Genomic DNA, 18157 nt, shown 5'->3' on the forward strand with positions numbered 1-18157 from the left:
AAATTGTAGACAGACCACCGGGTTCCATAGCCATTCAGTTCCAAAGAAATACACAGGGGTTTATATTAATTATAAACTGTTGAACCTATTAGCTCAAGCTTATTATTAACTAGTTCTTACAACTTAAATTAACCCATTCTTATCTATGTTTAGCCACATGGCTTGGTGCCTATTCTCAGTGAGGCATTCTCATCTTGCTTTCTCTGCCTTTCCTCTTCCCAGAATTCTCTTAGTCTGGTTGTCCCACCTATACTTCCTGCCTAGCTACTGGCCAATCAGCATTTTACTAAACCAATACAAGTGACAAATCTTTAGAGTGTACAAAGCATTATCCCACAGCAAATAATGATCACTCTTCAAAGGAACTAGAAGACTTTACAAAATCTCACTTATAATGTCCAATATGTGTCTAAAAAGGACCGTGAATGTGGAAGACAGGAAATGGAACCAGTAGTCAGATAAAGGAGAGCTAACTTGTTGCTAGCATCCCCACAGCATAAACAATCTTAAAGGAACCAGATTACACAGTAAGAGAACAAAATATATTGTCAATAGATATTTAACACCAGTGATTTGTCATAAGTTAGGTTTCTATTGTGATAAAAAAAATAAAAACTATCTTACTAATAATTAAGTATATTCATATATTATAAACGGAGCTCCACAATTTTTCACCTTTCAAATTGAAAGATAACTTTTATATACAGGAGAGTATAGTATCTGTTCTGTTCTAACCTTGTCCCCTTTTCTCTTCCTTTCCTATTTACATCTTTGCCATTTTGGCACACAGCTAATTGGCACAGCTGAAACTACAATCAGTTCATTTGCTTTCAAAAGCTATATAGTCTTCATTGCCATGCAACTGTGAGAAATATTTTTCTTTAGCCAGTATATTAAGAAACTTAGCTCATATACATTCCTGACAACTAAAGAGTATCCCAGAAGATTCCATGTGCTCCCCCCACAGAAACCTTTATTCCCTGTGCTGGCACAGCCCTGTCCTTACCCGCTTGTGCAGCCGCTCTGCTTCTTCCTGATATGCGGCAAGTTGTTGCTTCCATTGTTTCACATTGGCAGTGGACTCCAGCAGGGCTGCGGTGAGTTTGGCATTATTTCCTTTGAGCGTAGCTAGTTCAGCCTCCCAGTGTTTGCTGATTGCTGAACTAAAACAAAATAAGGAGAAAATTTTATCATTTCACTGAGTATTGTTTCTGAATGGACAACAATATTTAATTCTATTATCAGATGTATAGTCAAAGACAACCCCAAACAATAAAAACAAAAAAGTATGTTTAGAATGGAATACTTGTTTACAGGAAAGTGTGATACACATATATATTAGTATATATTATGCACATATAATATACCCAGTCAAAAGTATTAACAATGCAGTATATTGTTTAAGGACACAAAAGTCTACTACAGTTTCACTCCCCAGTGGGAACATATGAGGATTCTTACACGACAGTAAGGTTGTGTAATGGGTGGTGTAGTATTTTTTTAATTACTATTTTTATCTTTATATTCAGAATTTTCCAATGCTCCAATATAATTATTACAGTAACTATAATAAAATGATATGATAAGCTAGATTAAGAAATTGATTCTAATAACTTCTATTACAGAAGAAATTCTATTCTTTGGGAAGACCCTTCTCTTGATAATTACTTTGTTAACTTTCCAATGGAGAACTATCTGTGGCTTCTCTTTTTCATTACTGAACTTTATTTCAATTAATGAAATTCTACTAATTCTGTCCCATTAACCAGTGATGCCTATAGCTTTCTTTAATCAATGGTTGCATATGTAGTATCAGTTTGTATCACAAGGCATCTTTTTATAGACTGATATTTTATAGTAATTATAATATATTAAAGAAGGCAGTTTCCATCATCAAAATTTCTAAAGCTTAATACCAGTTTTAAAATATATCCACACTGGGGTTGGACAGATGGCTCAGCAGTTAAGAGCACTGGCTGTTCTTCTGGAGGTCCTGAGTTCAATTCCAGCACCCACATCCACAGCCATCTCTAGTGGGATGATGCCCTCTGCTGGCATAAAAGTTGTTCAAGCAGAGAGAGCACCCATACACATAAAATAAACAGATTTTTTTTTTTAAAGATACATCCACACTATAACCCCCTAGCAGGAAGACAGAGAAGGGTAGCAGATCATTTCCAATGACAGTTTTAAGAGAAGCACACAAATTCAAAATTTTAATCAAACAAATAAAAAAAATCAAAATCATATAAACCCAAATTTAAGGACATTCTTAAAAATAATTAATCAAAATACTTTTAAAATATGAAGAAAAGACCAAGGACCAGAACAGAGACTGGAGATAACAATGAAATACACTGAAGAATCCTTGGATATGTTCCCAAAACAGAAAAAAACACTGAGGTCGCAGGTATAGTTTAGAGGTAAAGCACTTGCCTCGCATGGGAGAGGCCCTGGGTTCGATCCCCAGCACTGCCAAAGAAACAACAAAAAGAAGGATCATTAGTGAAAGACCGAGACTTAGTTGGTATTACTACATAGTGCTGATTCCCAAGGTTTGACAATCATACTGCAATCATATAAGACATTAATTAAGAGATATCAGGAAAGGGGTATAGGACACTGCAGTTTTTATAACTTTGCTGTAAATTTAAAATTAGTTCTAAGAGTTCCTAAAGTTTCCCAGTGAACAGCATCTCATCAAAACACTAAAGGACAGAATGAAGCAATAAAGGAAGCTATCAGTTTAACAAACTATTTTTAGTCTCAAAAAAAACCTTTTTTCAAATTCTTCTTTTGTGGAATGACTTTTTAGATTTAGACTTTAGAAGAAAAACGTTAGACTATTCACCTGCTCTAAACGAATTAGTTTTTATTAAAACTCTCTACTAGTATGGACTCCAATCTGGTAACTGAAAACTTACTGAACTAATTTGAACATCTGTTATATGCAATTATCAAAACTCTTTAAAATTAAAAATGAAAATGACTTTAAAGACTTATTCTCAAATCTACCTGTCAAAAATCAATACCATTCTAAAGACGAACTACATCTTTATAAAGAAAGAATGAGGACATTTTAGTGCATTATTATCTCAATGTTATTTTATAATCTATTGGTAGAAACTCCATTAAGAATTTGGTAATTTATTGGGCAGTAGTAGCACATGTCTTTAATTTCAGCACTCGGGAGGCAGAGGCAGGAGGATCTCTGTGAGTTCGAGACCAGCCTGGTCTACAAGAGCTAGTTCCAGGACAGGCTCCAAAGCTACAGAGAAACCCTATCTCAAAAATCAAAACAAAACAAAACAACAAAATTTGGTAACTCAATATGTCTATTTATTTAAATTATTATGACTGTGGTACTGAACCCATATTTTAACTATAGTGCTCCTCCATCTTTGCATGTTAAATAGATTGGTCAAGCATTAAAATGTTAGCCACTGTTGCATATGGTTATTTACATTTCTTAATATTCATAATATTCATAAAATTAAAAATTCGCTTTTCAGTCTCATTAGGCACAACATACATACAGTCAGTAGCCACAAGCTTCACATGACTATTGTTTATCAAAGACACAGAACATTTAATTGTACCAGAAGGCTCTGCTGGACATTGTCATCCTGCAAGATATGTACATTTGAACTAGGTTTTCAGTGTATTTTATTACAGGTTCAATGGTAACCCAACAACCTAAATTTATATACTGAAGTCCTAACTTGTAAGAGTATCACAGTATGACTGTATTTAGAGATAGGCTTTTAGAGAAGCAGGGTTAAATGAGTTCTTTAGGATGAACCTAATTCATATGACCAAAGTACTTATTAGAAAAGATAGGATCATCTAAGTATATATTTAAAGTAGGTTAGCAACGTTTTCCAATTTACCCTAGGATTTTCCAGTGTCTTAGTTATGGTTTCTATTGCTACAATGAAGAACCATAACCAAAAGCAAGTTGGGAAGGAAAGGGTTTATTTGGCTTCCACTTTTATGTCACAGTCCATCAGTGAAGGAAGTCAGGGCAAGAACTCAAGCAGGGCTGTAACCTGGAGGTGGGAGCTGATGCAGAGGCCATGGAGGGGTGCTGCTTACTGGCCTGTTCCCCATGGATTGCTTAGTCTGCTTTCTTATAGAACCCAGGACCACCAGCCCAGGGATGGCACCACCCACAGTGCTGCCCCACCTTTAATTATTAATTAAGAAAAATGCTCTACAAGCTTGCCTATAGTCTGATCTCATAGATGCATTTTCTCAATTGAGGTTCCTCCCTTCAGATGACTCCAGTATACATCCAGCTGACATAAAACTATTCAGCACATCCAGTATCTTCAGATTTGCTGACTGTTTAGATTAAGGAGGCTTGGGTTTAATATATAGCCATAAATGTTCAGTATACTATGATTAAACCCAGGTAAATGTATTTATTCTCTACGTCAACAAAGTAAGTATAAAACTTCACACATGGAATGATACTTGTTTGTGAGCAAGAAAGCTATTACAAAGTATTTCTAAGATCCTTGGAAGGCACACACACACTCTCCTGCAAGCTCTTTACCACAATCTTCGGCTGCGTAGGTGAACGCTGTAGAATATTATTTTAAGGTGTGTTACTTTTGTTTATGCTGTGGAACATTTGTTTAGCAATGTAAAGATGTGTTGCTGTTTAACTCGGTGAGGCTGTGATTCTTAGCCTGTCTAAAATACCTGATGGTCTAGTAAAGGGCTGAACGAATAGCCAATAACGAGGCACAAGATACCAGAAGTAGGTGAAAGGATAAACAGAATCAAACTCTAGTTTAATCCCTAAGCAGAATGACCCAACTCCTAAGCTAACATAAGAAAGATTCATGCCCAAGTATAGGAGGAAATACAGAGGCTGGCTTTCCATATCTATGTACTCAATCAACTACTGGCTGGAAACAGTAGGAAAAACTTATTTTGTCTATACTGAACATAAACATACTTTTCATTATCATTACTTCCTAAATAACAAAGTGTTAACTACTTATATAGCATATGTACTGCAACAGTCTACTTCACCTACAAGTTAAGTGTATAGTAGGATACATATGTAAACACCACGCCACTTGACATAAAGGACTTGACCCACAGATCTGGGTCTTGACAAGGGATCCTAGAACCAATCTTAAGAGACAACTACTCTAAATTGCTGTTTTTTATGTAATAATTGATATTCAATACCTTATGTGTACCAAAGTGCAATAAATGAAGCCAATGTCAAAAGAGAAAGCAACTCAGGGGTTCTTACTCAGAGATGCAGGGCACACTAAGCAAGGATGGCGAATAGCCTTCTGAGGCTTTACTTGGAAAAGGAGACATCAGGCTAGATCAGATTGTGAATTTCAGCAGAGAAATGAAAACTACAAGCAAGAATCAAGTGATAGTGTCAAATAAAATAGAATGGTTCTGACAGAGTCAGGGAATTTGACATAACTGTAGAAATTTTAGAAACCAGTTTCACTGAAACACAAGTAGAAAAAGGAAAACCACAAAACATGAAGGTTAATATTGAACTACCTAACAAAATATGCTACCGTACTAGTAAAACAGGGTTAAAGAAGTATTTTAAGATATAAAGGCTGGAAAATAAAATACCCACTCTCACAACAGGGTTAGTCATAGTAGCCAAACGGCAGAAGCAGCCCTGTGTCCTTCAGTGGTTGGCTGACCAACAAAATGAAGTATGTAGGTACATATAACAGAAGGAAATTCTGAATGTACTGCAAGGACATCATGTTACGTACAAATGGCCAACACCCCAAAAACAAATACTGTATGTCTCCACTCATATTTGAGGCACATAGTCAAGACCAAGGAACACAAAAATGTTGTCAGGGAGTATGGAGTTACTTTTTAGTGAGTATTGTATATAAGATTTGCAAAATAAAAAATAAATTACAAAAAGCCAGTGGGGTTGACTGCAAAAGAGCACACACAACTATAGAACAGATAACCTAGTGTTTGTTTACAAATGTATAAACTACTAAAATATATACAAATTTATACGTTAGAAAGGGGAAATGCCACTGTAACGAAGTTATGCTACTATCAAAAATAGAATGAAAAGTTTTCTATGTGCTTTTGTATGTCCTTTCTGTGACCGTATGATGATATAATTGGAGGAACTGGTAGGACTTTCTTCAGCTTGGTAGACTTGTCTCAGAACTGTTCTGCAAGCCCTGCTTTCCTGGCATGGGAAAAGACTAGGTGGGTAGGAAGCAGACCAGCTGTGCTACCGGATAAGAAAAGGAGGTGTACAAACCACTGGAGACGGTGGTAAGAAATAGAATGGGGAGAAGGATTCAAGCAGCAGGGATATGCAAAAGGAAAGTGACACAGACAAGGCACAAGGAGCAAGTGGCTGGGGTGGGAAGATACTGAAGTTAAGTCACAGAAATAGGAGAGAAAAAGTTAAAGGCACCCAGTCTCTTAATGTGCTTCTATTTCCAAGAGTGTGTTCCAATGTACTGAGTGGTGAGCCGCGACACAGTCGCGCTGTCTCGGGGATTTTCGTTAATCTTTTCTTACTCTTCAGAGCCCCCAAACACTGCACAGTGCACAAGGCCACAGACTCGGGTAGCCTGGAATGAGCACTATAGGGAAACAGTTCAGTATTTAGTTCTGTTTTTACGTTTTCTTCCTTACTGTCTTATGTGTCTAATACATGTATATCTGTGCACCACTTACAGGAAGTGCCCAAGGAAGCCAGAGGAGGTACCGGGTCCCATGGACCTGGAAGAACTTAGCTAGGATGCTAAGAATCAAACTAGGGTCCTCTGAAGAGCAGTTAGTGCTCTTAAGTGTCGAGCCATCGCTCCAGCCCCCAGTGACTACATTTTCTTATGCTGATCAAAAGGTAAATGAATGCATGATCTATAAGTTATTATCACACGGCAAGCCTGACTTGTTCAGAGAACATTCCTATTTCCCCCAGCTGCTCCGTGGGTCACTGCATTTCTAAGAAACAGTGAAATACAATTTAGTGTGTGCTTATCGATCTTCTTTGTTTTCCTCCTGCGGCTATGCACACATTCCTTTGGCTACCAAGTATGTAAATGCCTCTGTTATAATGACTTACATAATTTCAACTTCTATAAATGCCAAAGATGTCCTACCAAAGGGAGTTCTACAAGTAAGCTATCTCAGATTCTTATATGCATTTATGTTTTAATATTCTTTCCAATTTTAAAAAAAAGTATGTTCCTTTATCTTCAACCCTAAGATACTGGTTTCCTACCTATTCGATTGATATTTAGTAGTAATTGATATCTTTGGGTTAACTTTATAGTGTAATTTTAAGTTGGCATTTTACATTTTAGATAAAAAAGTGTTGGGGAGGTAGCTCCCCACTTGCATGTGCAGGGTCCTATGTCTGATTTCCACCAATACAAAAACACTGTGGGTGTTCTTGAGGGTGAATCTGTCTTTTATCATCAACACAGCTTTGAAGGTTACACCTTAACTACTCAGGAAGAAAGCCAATGTGTTCAGTGATTCAGAGACAACTGAAACACTATGAGTGCTGGGAGAAGGCAAAATAATCCTTCATTCTTGTGCGTGTGTTTGAGTGTTCAGTAAACTCTCCCTTCAGAAAGGACCAGTTCGTTTTCTCTTGGCTTCTAATCTACAAGGCATTCAGAACACTTCAAAACCATCACCAGAGTTTCCTTATGCTGGATTTCAAATTCAGTGTCCCTTTATTTCAACTCAAAGTTTTGTGAGGAAAGTAAAGTATTCAAAACAAGAGTCTGATGCATGAGAAGAAGCCACCATGAGTGGTTACTTACATGCTCTAAGATAGGTTGCCAGGCTCTGGGTCTGTTATCAGAGTCTCTAAAATGGTCACCCCTTCTTTGTACTCCATACATATTAAATAATGTAGCACTAAGAAAAACATTTAGATAACCTTTTTTCAAATACTTAAAAATAGGGTAAAAACAGTCTTTTTTTTTTTCTTTAGTGTTTCTTTGTATCAAGAATGAAGCCAATCCCCAAGTGGAAACAATCCATAGCACTACCTGATTTTAAGTCTGCCTGTTTCACACCCCACCCCAAATGGAAATAGAAGTCACCAATACTGATCCAAACATGCTTGTGTTCTTTCTCGGTTAGGTTTGTTAGGTTATTGGTGCAAGCTAGTTCCACTTAAAAACAACAAAAATGCATTCAACAGTTTAGGGTTAGGATTTTCATTTTATTCATTCTTCATTCCTTTCTTCTTTTCTTAATTTTAGACAAAGTCTCTCTACACAGCCCTACTAAACCAGGCTGGCCTTGAATTTAAAAGAGCTCTGCCTGCCTCTGTCTCCAGAGTGCTGGGATTAAAGGTGTGTGCATGCATGGCAAATTATTGTTTCCCCCTTTACCTCCTTTCCTCCCTCCCTCTCTTCTCTCTTTTTCTTTTCAAGACAAGGTTTCTCTGTGTAGTCCTAGCTGTCCTGAAACTTATTAAAGATTAGATCAGGCTGGCCTGAACTCACAGAAATCTGCCTTCCTAAACCTTCTGAGTGCTGGAATTAAAGGCATGCACCACCACCGCCCAGCAAATTTTTGTTTCTCTGTGTTTGTTTGTTTTGAGACAGGGTTTCTCTGTGTAGCTTTGGTGTCTCCAGGAACTTGCTCCGTAGACCAGGCTGGCCTCGAACACAGAGATCCACCTGACTCTGCATTCCAAGTGCTGGGACTAACGGTGTGTGCCACCACTGCCCAGCAAATTTTTGTTTATTAATAAAAATTGTTTTTTTTAAAAAAAAGGACAGAAATTCCTACTTAATGAAAGCATAGTGATCTTCTTTATAAGTAAGTAATACATCTGCCAAAAGGAAGTGCACGAGTAAGGGTTTTGGGGTTTGACAGGTAAATAGGCTGAGATGTGAAGGGAATTTCCTACTACTTTCAACCCAGTAACCCGTCTCGTACTGTTTACTATTATTAAGCAAGGCACTTCTTTGGAGGCTCTTCCTCCAACCTCAGGGCAGGGGTGTCAAACTCTTGCTATGTAGCCCCAACTGACATTAAGCTTGTGATCCTCTGCCCCAATCCTAGTACACCAAGGCTGAATCAGAAAGATTCCCACAAGCCTGAAGCTGGCCTGGGCTAGAGTGAGTTTCCAGCCTGCTTAAGCTATGTAATGAGCTGCCTCCAAGTAAACAGATAGGTAGGTAATTGATAGACAGATGATGGATGGATGGAAAGAAAAAATGAATGAATGAATGATGACATCAAAAAGTGAATCAGAAGACAAAAGAACAGGACTCTGCACATGATAAAGTCCTAAGAATTCCTAAAACCATTTAATATATCTCACATGTGTACAGAAGTAGCTAGCATGTACTGGGGATATTGCTCAGTACTTGACATGAGGATCTAAATTTGGATCCTTAGTAGCAATGTGAAAAGCTGGGCACAGCTATGCATGCCTGCAATCCCCAAGTTGAGGAAGCAGATCTTGGTGACTAGTCTAGAAAAATGGGGAGTTCCTGGTTCAGTAAAAGACCCTGTCAAAAATTGAGCTGGAAAGCAAAACAGGAAGACAAACAATATAGATGTCTGGCCTCTGTACTCCCACATATGCATGTACCTCCACCACCACAGGTATGCATAAACCACACACAAATTTAATTTTTAAAAGTAGCTTGATTTAATGTCTTTATTTATCTAATAGAGCTATCATGTTAAACATTTTAAAAAGACTCTTTTTGATCTGTGATGTAAATGACCAAAATAGACATAATTTAAGTCAAATCAACACCAGGCATTCACTGAATGATTTAAGCTTTCTTCCTTGGTACTGTAGATATATTATTTATGACAAGTCTAAGCCTTTGGTGCAGAACTCAGTAACTTCAGCAAGTTAATGAAGAAGAAAATAAGTAAACAGAACTCAGTGTGGGAAGTGCTGCCTGTGATTGAGTTTTGATGGCAAAAGGGGAGACAGAGTGAAACCTGAATCTGAATCACATGTGTTCAGCTCATAAAACATTCAGCACTACTGTGCTGTTTCCCACTAGCTTTTGGAGAACACAAAAATATCTAGTTCTTGCTCACTTTGACCAAGATGAAGAGAGTCATGGTGGCTCTCAGAAATGCCCTGGATCCCACAACTGTGCTCTGTGGAGTGTAAACAATGTTTCCACATAGCTCTCTTGAGACATGTACTTCAGATGAGTGCCACATCTGTACACTCCCGGCCTGGCCTGTGGTTGGAGCTTTCTGTCCTAATGTAGCTGTGGTTGAGGGAAGATGTTAAGCTAAAGGACCACAGAAAGTCCCAATTTTATGGTCTCTCTAGTCTCACTGCTGGCTCCTAATATGAGGAGTTAAATTCCACAGAGATTCCTACTGAAAATTTACAACAGCCTATTTTCTGTCCGGAGCTAGATGAGAACACTAAACTCTTTCTCAACCATATTTACTTGTAAAAGACCCACTTTTTAATTAAGTATTTTAAACACCTTCACATAAAAATAGTTTTCCTGTATCAGTGGATTTAGAGGGCTGAAGAGCCCTGCAGAAGAAGGCACTAACTACTCACTTGCAACAGAGCCCGAGAGACTTGGCCCAAGCTGGTACTAGAAATTACAAGTCTATCATAGTAATATAAGTCAGTGCTTATGTTGATTTATCTTTTGAAAACAACAAAAATAACTAAGAGCTTTCTTTAGGAACTTTCCCCCAGAATTCTCTACTGAGGAGGTCTCCAAGACATGAGCTTTATTTATTAAATGAAAAATGATGTTTCTTTCAACTCTTTTGAACATGTATTTACTTTTTGCAAAAGTGAGGTTTATCTACTAAGTTCAAGCTTGTCCTCCATTTGCTAGACTATAACTTATAGTCATAACTTATTCAAGATAAAATAGTTTAACTATATGCTGACTTAGTTTCCAAAGGACATGAAAATAAATATCCTTGCAAAGCAAGTCCTTCAGAAAAATCCACTGTAAAAACTGCTTGGTGGGACTGGAAAGATTAACAGAGATTAACTGGAGAGTTAACAGCACTGGCTGCTCTTACAGAGGACCTGAGCTCAAGTTCCAGCACCCACAAGGCAACTTACAACCATCTGCAACTTAATTCCATAAAATCCAACACTCTCTCACAGACAAACAAGCAGGCAAAACACAAGTGCAGCCCCCAAAGCCATACATTCCAAGCCTATGACAGCCTTCTTCATACGCTGTATTCACCCATATAAACACCTGCTGGAACAAACACCCTGTGATAACTGACTACCTACTTCTCCACCAGGTTAACTGTACCTCTCTAATTGCCAGTGATTTGGAGAAGACTTCAGGGGGAACTATGTGATCAGAGATCTGGATGTCTAACTGCCTTGCTGGTCCTTCAAGAATCATGCAACTGAACGTCATTAATCTTAAGTTTGCTGGGGACTGAACCCAGGGGCTCATGTATACTGGGCAGATGCTCTGGCACTGAACTCTACTCCCACACCATAAAAGCATTTATCTTTTGAAAGAAAAACGACACTTTCAGATACATTTTTATGAAAGAAAATAAAGAAATGCAAGAAGATAAACTTATTTTATATTGTACTTACTGATACTACTTATAGAATACCCACAGAAGACCTCAGTAGTGCTAAATGATTTTCATGCTTAATGTAATCAGAAATGCCTCTCCTTCACAAAGTTTCAGAAACTTAGAACTGTCTGACAAATTTGATGAAATTTGGGCATTTATGTATTTTGGCTTCTGAGTTTTATATGAAAATGCACACTATCTAAAGAGATTTAGCTCAGTTAGTATCTACATTGAAGATTTGCATCTGAGAAGGAAAAGAGCATGCTGCCAAAATCTGCTGGGAGCCAAGATGCTATTATCAGAAGCTGCAATGGTTTGATGGGGAGCTGCAGAATTTGATATTTGCCCTGCTGGTTTTGGTCTGCCTGGGTAGAATAGGAACGTTTACGCCACTGTAGGAGCCTAGCAGGTAACTTGTTTTTTATTTTACAGGAGCTCACAGCTAAGAGTCTGCTTTAAGTCTCAGCAGAGATTGTGTGGACGATGGCACATGTTGGAATTGTAAGAGTACAGAAACTTCACAACTTGAACTGAATGCATTTTGCATTAGGAGACGGTCCTGAGCCAGGTGTGGAATGCTATGGCTTGAACTTGCACTGTTCCCCATGGGCTCAAGTATTCTAATACTCAAGCTGGTTTTCTGCTTTGGGGACCTTTGGAGGTAGGGCACAGCTGGAGAAAGTAGACTGTTGGGAAGGGCACATCTGGGGTTAGAGCCAGGCTATACTTTTATCCTGTGCTCCCTCCACCTCACCCCCACCTGCTGAAGTGCTGTAACCAGCAGCCCTTAGGTTCCCTCCCACTTCCAGTGTCCTGAGCTGCTTCTGCAGTTGTGCTGTCTCTGCCATGGTAGGCTGTACACTGTCACGTGGTGAGTAAGCACAAATGCTTTTCCTTTCAGTTATTTTCATGTAGCCACGAGAAGGGTATGTCAGCCAAGCACCCTGCCTTTCCTTTCCTCCTACCCGACTCCTTTCATCTCTTTCCTCCCTTTCCTGCCCCTCACTTTGATAATGGCAATGCAAGTTGAAGTTGTACACTGATTTAGACTTAGACTTGTAAAGTATGGGAGGAAAATAAAAATGATTAATACAACAGATTATATTACTCTGTACCTGAAAACAAAAGGCAAAATGAATGCTTTTATCCCTGCAAGTACATTTCCTTAGCATGTATAATTCAGTTAAAAAGATGGATTAAAATGGAAGTTTCTGATTGCAATTTCCAGGACAACTCTGGGTAAATGACTTATACTCTGTTCTGCAATTTCTCCTGTTTGTAAAGTGGAAACTATACTTATTACAAACTACAATTCCTACTTATGCTGTAAGGATTAAAACTAATGATTTAAAGTTTAGATAACTGCAACTACTCAATATGCATTTGAGTGCCATTGTCACACAATGACTTATGTTTTATTTTATTGATCTATGATGTTACATTTTGATGATTACCATGTAGTCAGTCTACCAGTACATATATTTTACAAATTTAATTCAAGCCATCAATGTATTAAATGTGGTAAGTCAATAGGATTTTCTGATATTTTTCAGGTGGAGGTATCCTTAACAACAGGGGAGGGAAAAGAGGTCTGATAATGAAGAAATAACTGGCCACCTGCTCAGCAGATGTTTATTAAGCCTTGACAGTGTTTCAGGCACTGTAACAGTGAGATTCAAGGATGAATAAGCATGGCAAATCCTCAAAACACTTAAGAGGATAGAAAACTTAAAAATACATCTTTCCTCCTACTCTTTTACTCTTAAAGCTAAGTAGGAAAGAATTCTTACTTCTTCCAAGTTTTAGCTTTCCAGATGTCATTTCTATGATCTCAAGATGAGGGCGAAACTACCTTGAACCTACACAAACATCATACACTGGTCAAGTCCAGTCAGGCAGTATGCATTCATCAGCCCATCTCAGTACTCATTTGATAGAAATCATGTATCAAGCATCTATAAAGGTGGATGAGATTGTTCTTAGGAGCACCATGAGGGCAGGAGAATATGTAAGCCATATGGATGACGACTTTGCACTTACAATGTGTCAAATGACATCCAATGCATGAGGTTATATATGCAAGTGAACATGCACACACGCATGAGCACACACCACACACACACACACGCTATATACCACACAGACATAACTGTGCCTTCCAAATACCCCTAACTTCTAGAAATACTCATTTTGCATAATATCTTTGCAGCTATGTTGGAAGATTCAACTTCTTATGATGTTTCTCTAGATGCACATGGGTTGCAATATGCTTACACAAAAATCTGAGAACTCTCAGGACATGAGTACCAATGTTTGCCGATCCTATGATTTAAGGTATGAATTGCTTAGTTCTAAGCTAAGATCTAAGATCAACAGCTAGCTACTTGGTAAATATGCAGAATGTAATCTTAGTATTACATTACCTAATAATAGAGCAAAGGAATCATGTGTAAGGACATTATACTGTGGCCTACACTCATACATTATGCAAACAAAGATCCCCTATAATTCTTTGAAAATATAATCTATCAGATACTCAAGACTATTATGACTACAAACACCTAAGAATATGCACTAGACTCTATGACATAAGTCAATTATAACATGAATACAAAGGCAAGCCATCTTCTAAAATATTTATTTATACCCAGAAATTAATGGTGTTCTCAACCTGATACTAGACCAATTTTTTTTTCAGTGGGCAGTGGTTAAGGCAGAACCTTCTATCTGGTCATGGTGCCGAGGGTGACTGCTCAGTGTTCAGCTCAAAATGGGACCTCTTTGCACCACCCTTCCACTAAGGGTCAGTTAACATTAAAGAAGGCAATAGAAACAATTCAAGAGACAGAAGATGGAGAGAAATATTGTGTCTTCTGGACATGGCATGGCCACTGCCTTGTAAGTGCAAAGGCAGTTATGGGTTATCTGTACAAATCGAGCCTGACGAATTCCAGGGGCTGTCATATGAGGCAGCCCCCAGGTAATGAGTCAATGACCGCCAGGGAAGGACGAGACATTTTCCCTCAGGGGTGCAGCCACTGGTAAGCTACCCATGATCCAGTAAATAACTCTATACCCATGTGCAAATACTCTTTATTAAATTTTGTAGGTTATTGGAGGAAAGACAAACCCCTGAAAGCAGGGGGACAGTACTGGGAAGAAGTGCTCCAGAGAGACTGGGAATAGGGCTAAGAGAAAGGGATGAAGGTGAATATGATCAAATACATTAATTGTCAAGAATAAAAAAAAGACTAAATAAATGAACATGATCATATGGGTCTAGTCTAAATTCATTTCATGTCCTCAAATGAATACATGTCTACAGGCTCAATACTCACTGCATTTCAATTGTACCTTTTAGGCAATCCTATTTTGTCCCACATAATGACTAAATTCTGTTAATTATTTGTTTTTCAAGTCTGGTGTCCTTTAGAGACTTAAAATTTCTTCACAGCAGACCAAGGAAAAGACTGCAGAGGATCAGCCAAGTTCTAATTCTTATTCCTTTAGATTTGTAAAAGTTCCTTAGCCTGGGTATGGCTACCGGTATGTTGCCCAATCTGCTATGAATGGCCTTGCAGCCATGCTCAGGGAAATGAGCTTAGTGGTTGGGAAGGGGAGAGAGGGAGGAAGGGAGGGATGTAGACAGACAGACGGATAGAAGGTATAAAGGGGAAATTGTGGATTGATATGACTAAGATATATTATATACATGTATGAAATTTTCTAAGAATAAAAAAAGAATAGCTTTTCTTTTTTAAATCCCTAACACTTCTATGCTTCAGATTTTTTCCCTCTGGGGGAAAAGTAGGTAATGGTGCCTGTTCTATTTCTGATGAAACAACAGAAAACAAAAATTTACAAAAACGGGATAAATATAAACCCGAGCAACTTCCACATACCCCACTATTACTTTAGTTCTTTAAAAGGACTAAGAATACTGCATGTGATTTGGCATTCAGACTCTGAAACTAACATTCATAAATAAGTCATTACAAAATATCTCCCCAGAAAAAAAATTAAAAAATAACAAAAATGCATTTCATTTGATATTATTGAATTTCAATAAATTAAACACAAAGGGTGACCTTTGTTGGCCCCTGTATAAAATACTTTACTTCTCTAAACTAGTATAGAACTTGTGCGGCACAGGTAAGGTGTGGCTCACATGTAAAGCATCAACTGGCACTATTTAGGGTGCTAGATGTCCATACTGCTTTTCCAGATACAGTATTCTATCATTCACTAAAGGTTCACAACTTGCTTGCCCAAAGAATCTGATGCTATCATATTCCATAAATTTGTAAAATGATGCTAAGAAAGCCACTTTAGAGAACAAATTTATTTTCAGCTGGCCAGTTAATATTTGTGTGTGTGCACGTGCACAAGTGTGTGTGCGTGTGTTTGTGTGTGTGAACATGCGTAGGATAAGCCCACCTAGTCAGGACTTCACTGAACTATATTCCCAGGCTATTATTAATACTGCTAAACTCGGGCTGGAGAGATGGCCCAGTGGGTAGGAGCACTGGCCGCTCTTCCAGAGGACCTGGGTTCAATTCCCAGCGCCCACTTAAGCTCAAAACTATAACTTTAAGCTATCTATAACTCCTGGGGATCAGATACCCCACAGACATGTAGGCAAAACACTAATGCACACAAAGTAAAAATAAATCATTTTTAAAATTAGTGCTAAACTCCAAATTTTCAAGTATAAGAGATTTAATTCAACCTATAACCTATTTTATCAACCTGTTTCCAATCTTTAAGTCTAGTTACCAGATAAACGATATGCTTCTGAAACTTATCTCATTATAATAATCCATTCCAAGAGCTTATGAATTCATCTGATATCTTAGGAGAGTGCTCTAATTTTACATGAATCTATTGTTGAAAAGTAGTAACTGATATACACTTTGAATCTGTAGTGCCATCTGGAAGGAATTTAAATAATTTCAATTATGTGTGCACATTATGCCAAAGCATAGGATACTCCTTTTCCTAATGTTCTATTTAAAGGCAGAGCTAGCTAATTTGCTGTATGAAAAGGGTTCCTTTATATAGCACAGTAACATTACATGTCTTAGCAATTACAAAGCCAATACTGACTCTCAGATGCAGCCACCGAAGACAGAGGATATATTTACTCATTTCTTTTTTTTTTAAAGATTTATTTATTTATTATGTATACAGTATTCTGCCTGCATGTATGCCTGCAGGCCGGAAGAGGGTATCAGATGTCCTAACAGATGGCTGTGAGCCACCACGTGGTTGCTGGGGATTGAACTCAGGACCTCTGGAAGGGTAATCAGTGCTCTTAACCTCTGAGCCATCTCTCCAATCCTATTTACTCATTTCTTGACTGAAGACAGGGTCACATTAAGGAAATCAAATCTCACTTACTTAGAAATCACATCCTAGCCTTTCTCTTTTCCTAACAGCTGAAGACAACATTTGCTGAAGTGATAGTACTGAAGGCAGAAGAACCCAAGTGCAATCCCTATATTCTTGTTAAGAACATTCTGTACTTTTAGAGACCAAAATGATGACAAAACCATTTCACTACATTATCCTTATTTAAAATACATGGAACTAGAAGTGTTCCAGATTTAAAAAAATTTTCATATCATAATGAGGTATCTTGGGTGTGAAATTCATGTATGTTTTATATACATCTCACATATACAGTCTGAAGATTATTTTATACAGGATTTTCGGTTTGTCTGAACGAACGTTGACTATAAGTTACCACCTGTGGTCAGATGAATAATTTTCCATTTGTGGCATCATACTGAAGTTTCAGAGTTCAAAGTATTTTATATTCCAAAATTCTTAATCAAATTCGTATCTCCCATAAAATTTATTTCTTGAATTAAATTAGGCTCAAGATGAATCCTATAAATTATTCACACAATAAAACTGGTTGAAGAAAGCATTGTTTTAAACATTAGAGAAATCAACACCGCTAAGGTACCATTGTATGTCTCCACTGTTTCCGAAGCACATGTTCATAAGCTTTTAACACTTGTTTCCATAACACCTCAGCCAGAAAAGCAATATGGGGGATACTTTTTTTCCCAAATACAGTTTTCTTAAAAAAAATATTTACTTATTATATATTCAGTGTTCTGCTGCATGTTTGCCTGCACAAAAGAAGAAGGCATCAGAACTCATCATAGATGGTTATGAGCCACCACGAGGTCGCTGAGGATTGAACTCAGAACCTCTGGAAGAACAAGCAATGCTCTTAACCATCTCTCCAGCACTGGGATACTTTTAAATAAATATCTTAAAGCAATAACTGATGTCTTAAAATTAAAATTACATTTTTGGTATATAAAAAAATATTCAGATTAATTTTGAGGGGCTTTATTAATTCTTATATAGTTTTATTTATTATTTAATGATTGCTATCAAATTCATTGCATTGCTCACTGTTGATATAATTTTTAATAAGAGAAAAAAATTCCCCCTAATATGTTTGTTGAGTATTCAAGTGTGGATAGTACAGTGGAATTGGAAAACTACAGTATGGACCACTTACGCCTACTGAGAGCAACAGATATACACAAAATGTTTAAATGACTGTGGA

The 18157-nt window shown here is 37.6% G+C and overlaps 1 protein-coding gene across 1 annotated transcript in view; it reads right to left on the minus strand.

Moving 5' to 3' along the window:
* Homer1 (homer scaffold protein 1) overlaps positions 1-18157 on the minus strand; it is a 99613-nt gene that overhangs the window by 13492 nt on the left and 67964 nt on the right. The window contains exons 6-7 of the mRNA XM_075976305.1: positions 2437-2472; positions 1007-1163 (exon numbers count right to left, since the gene is read on the minus strand). Of these exons, the coding sequence (XP_075832420.1) occupies positions 1007-1163; positions 2437-2472 (193 nt within the window). The remainder of the gene's footprint in view (positions 1-1006; positions 1164-2436; positions 2473-18157) is intronic.

The sequence above is a fragment of the Microtus pennsylvanicus genome, chromosome 6, assembly GCF_037038515.1.
Source record: "Microtus pennsylvanicus isolate mMicPen1 chromosome 6, mMicPen1.hap1, whole genome shotgun sequence".
NCBI lineage: Eukaryota > Metazoa > Chordata > Mammalia > Rodentia > Cricetidae > Microtus > Microtus pennsylvanicus.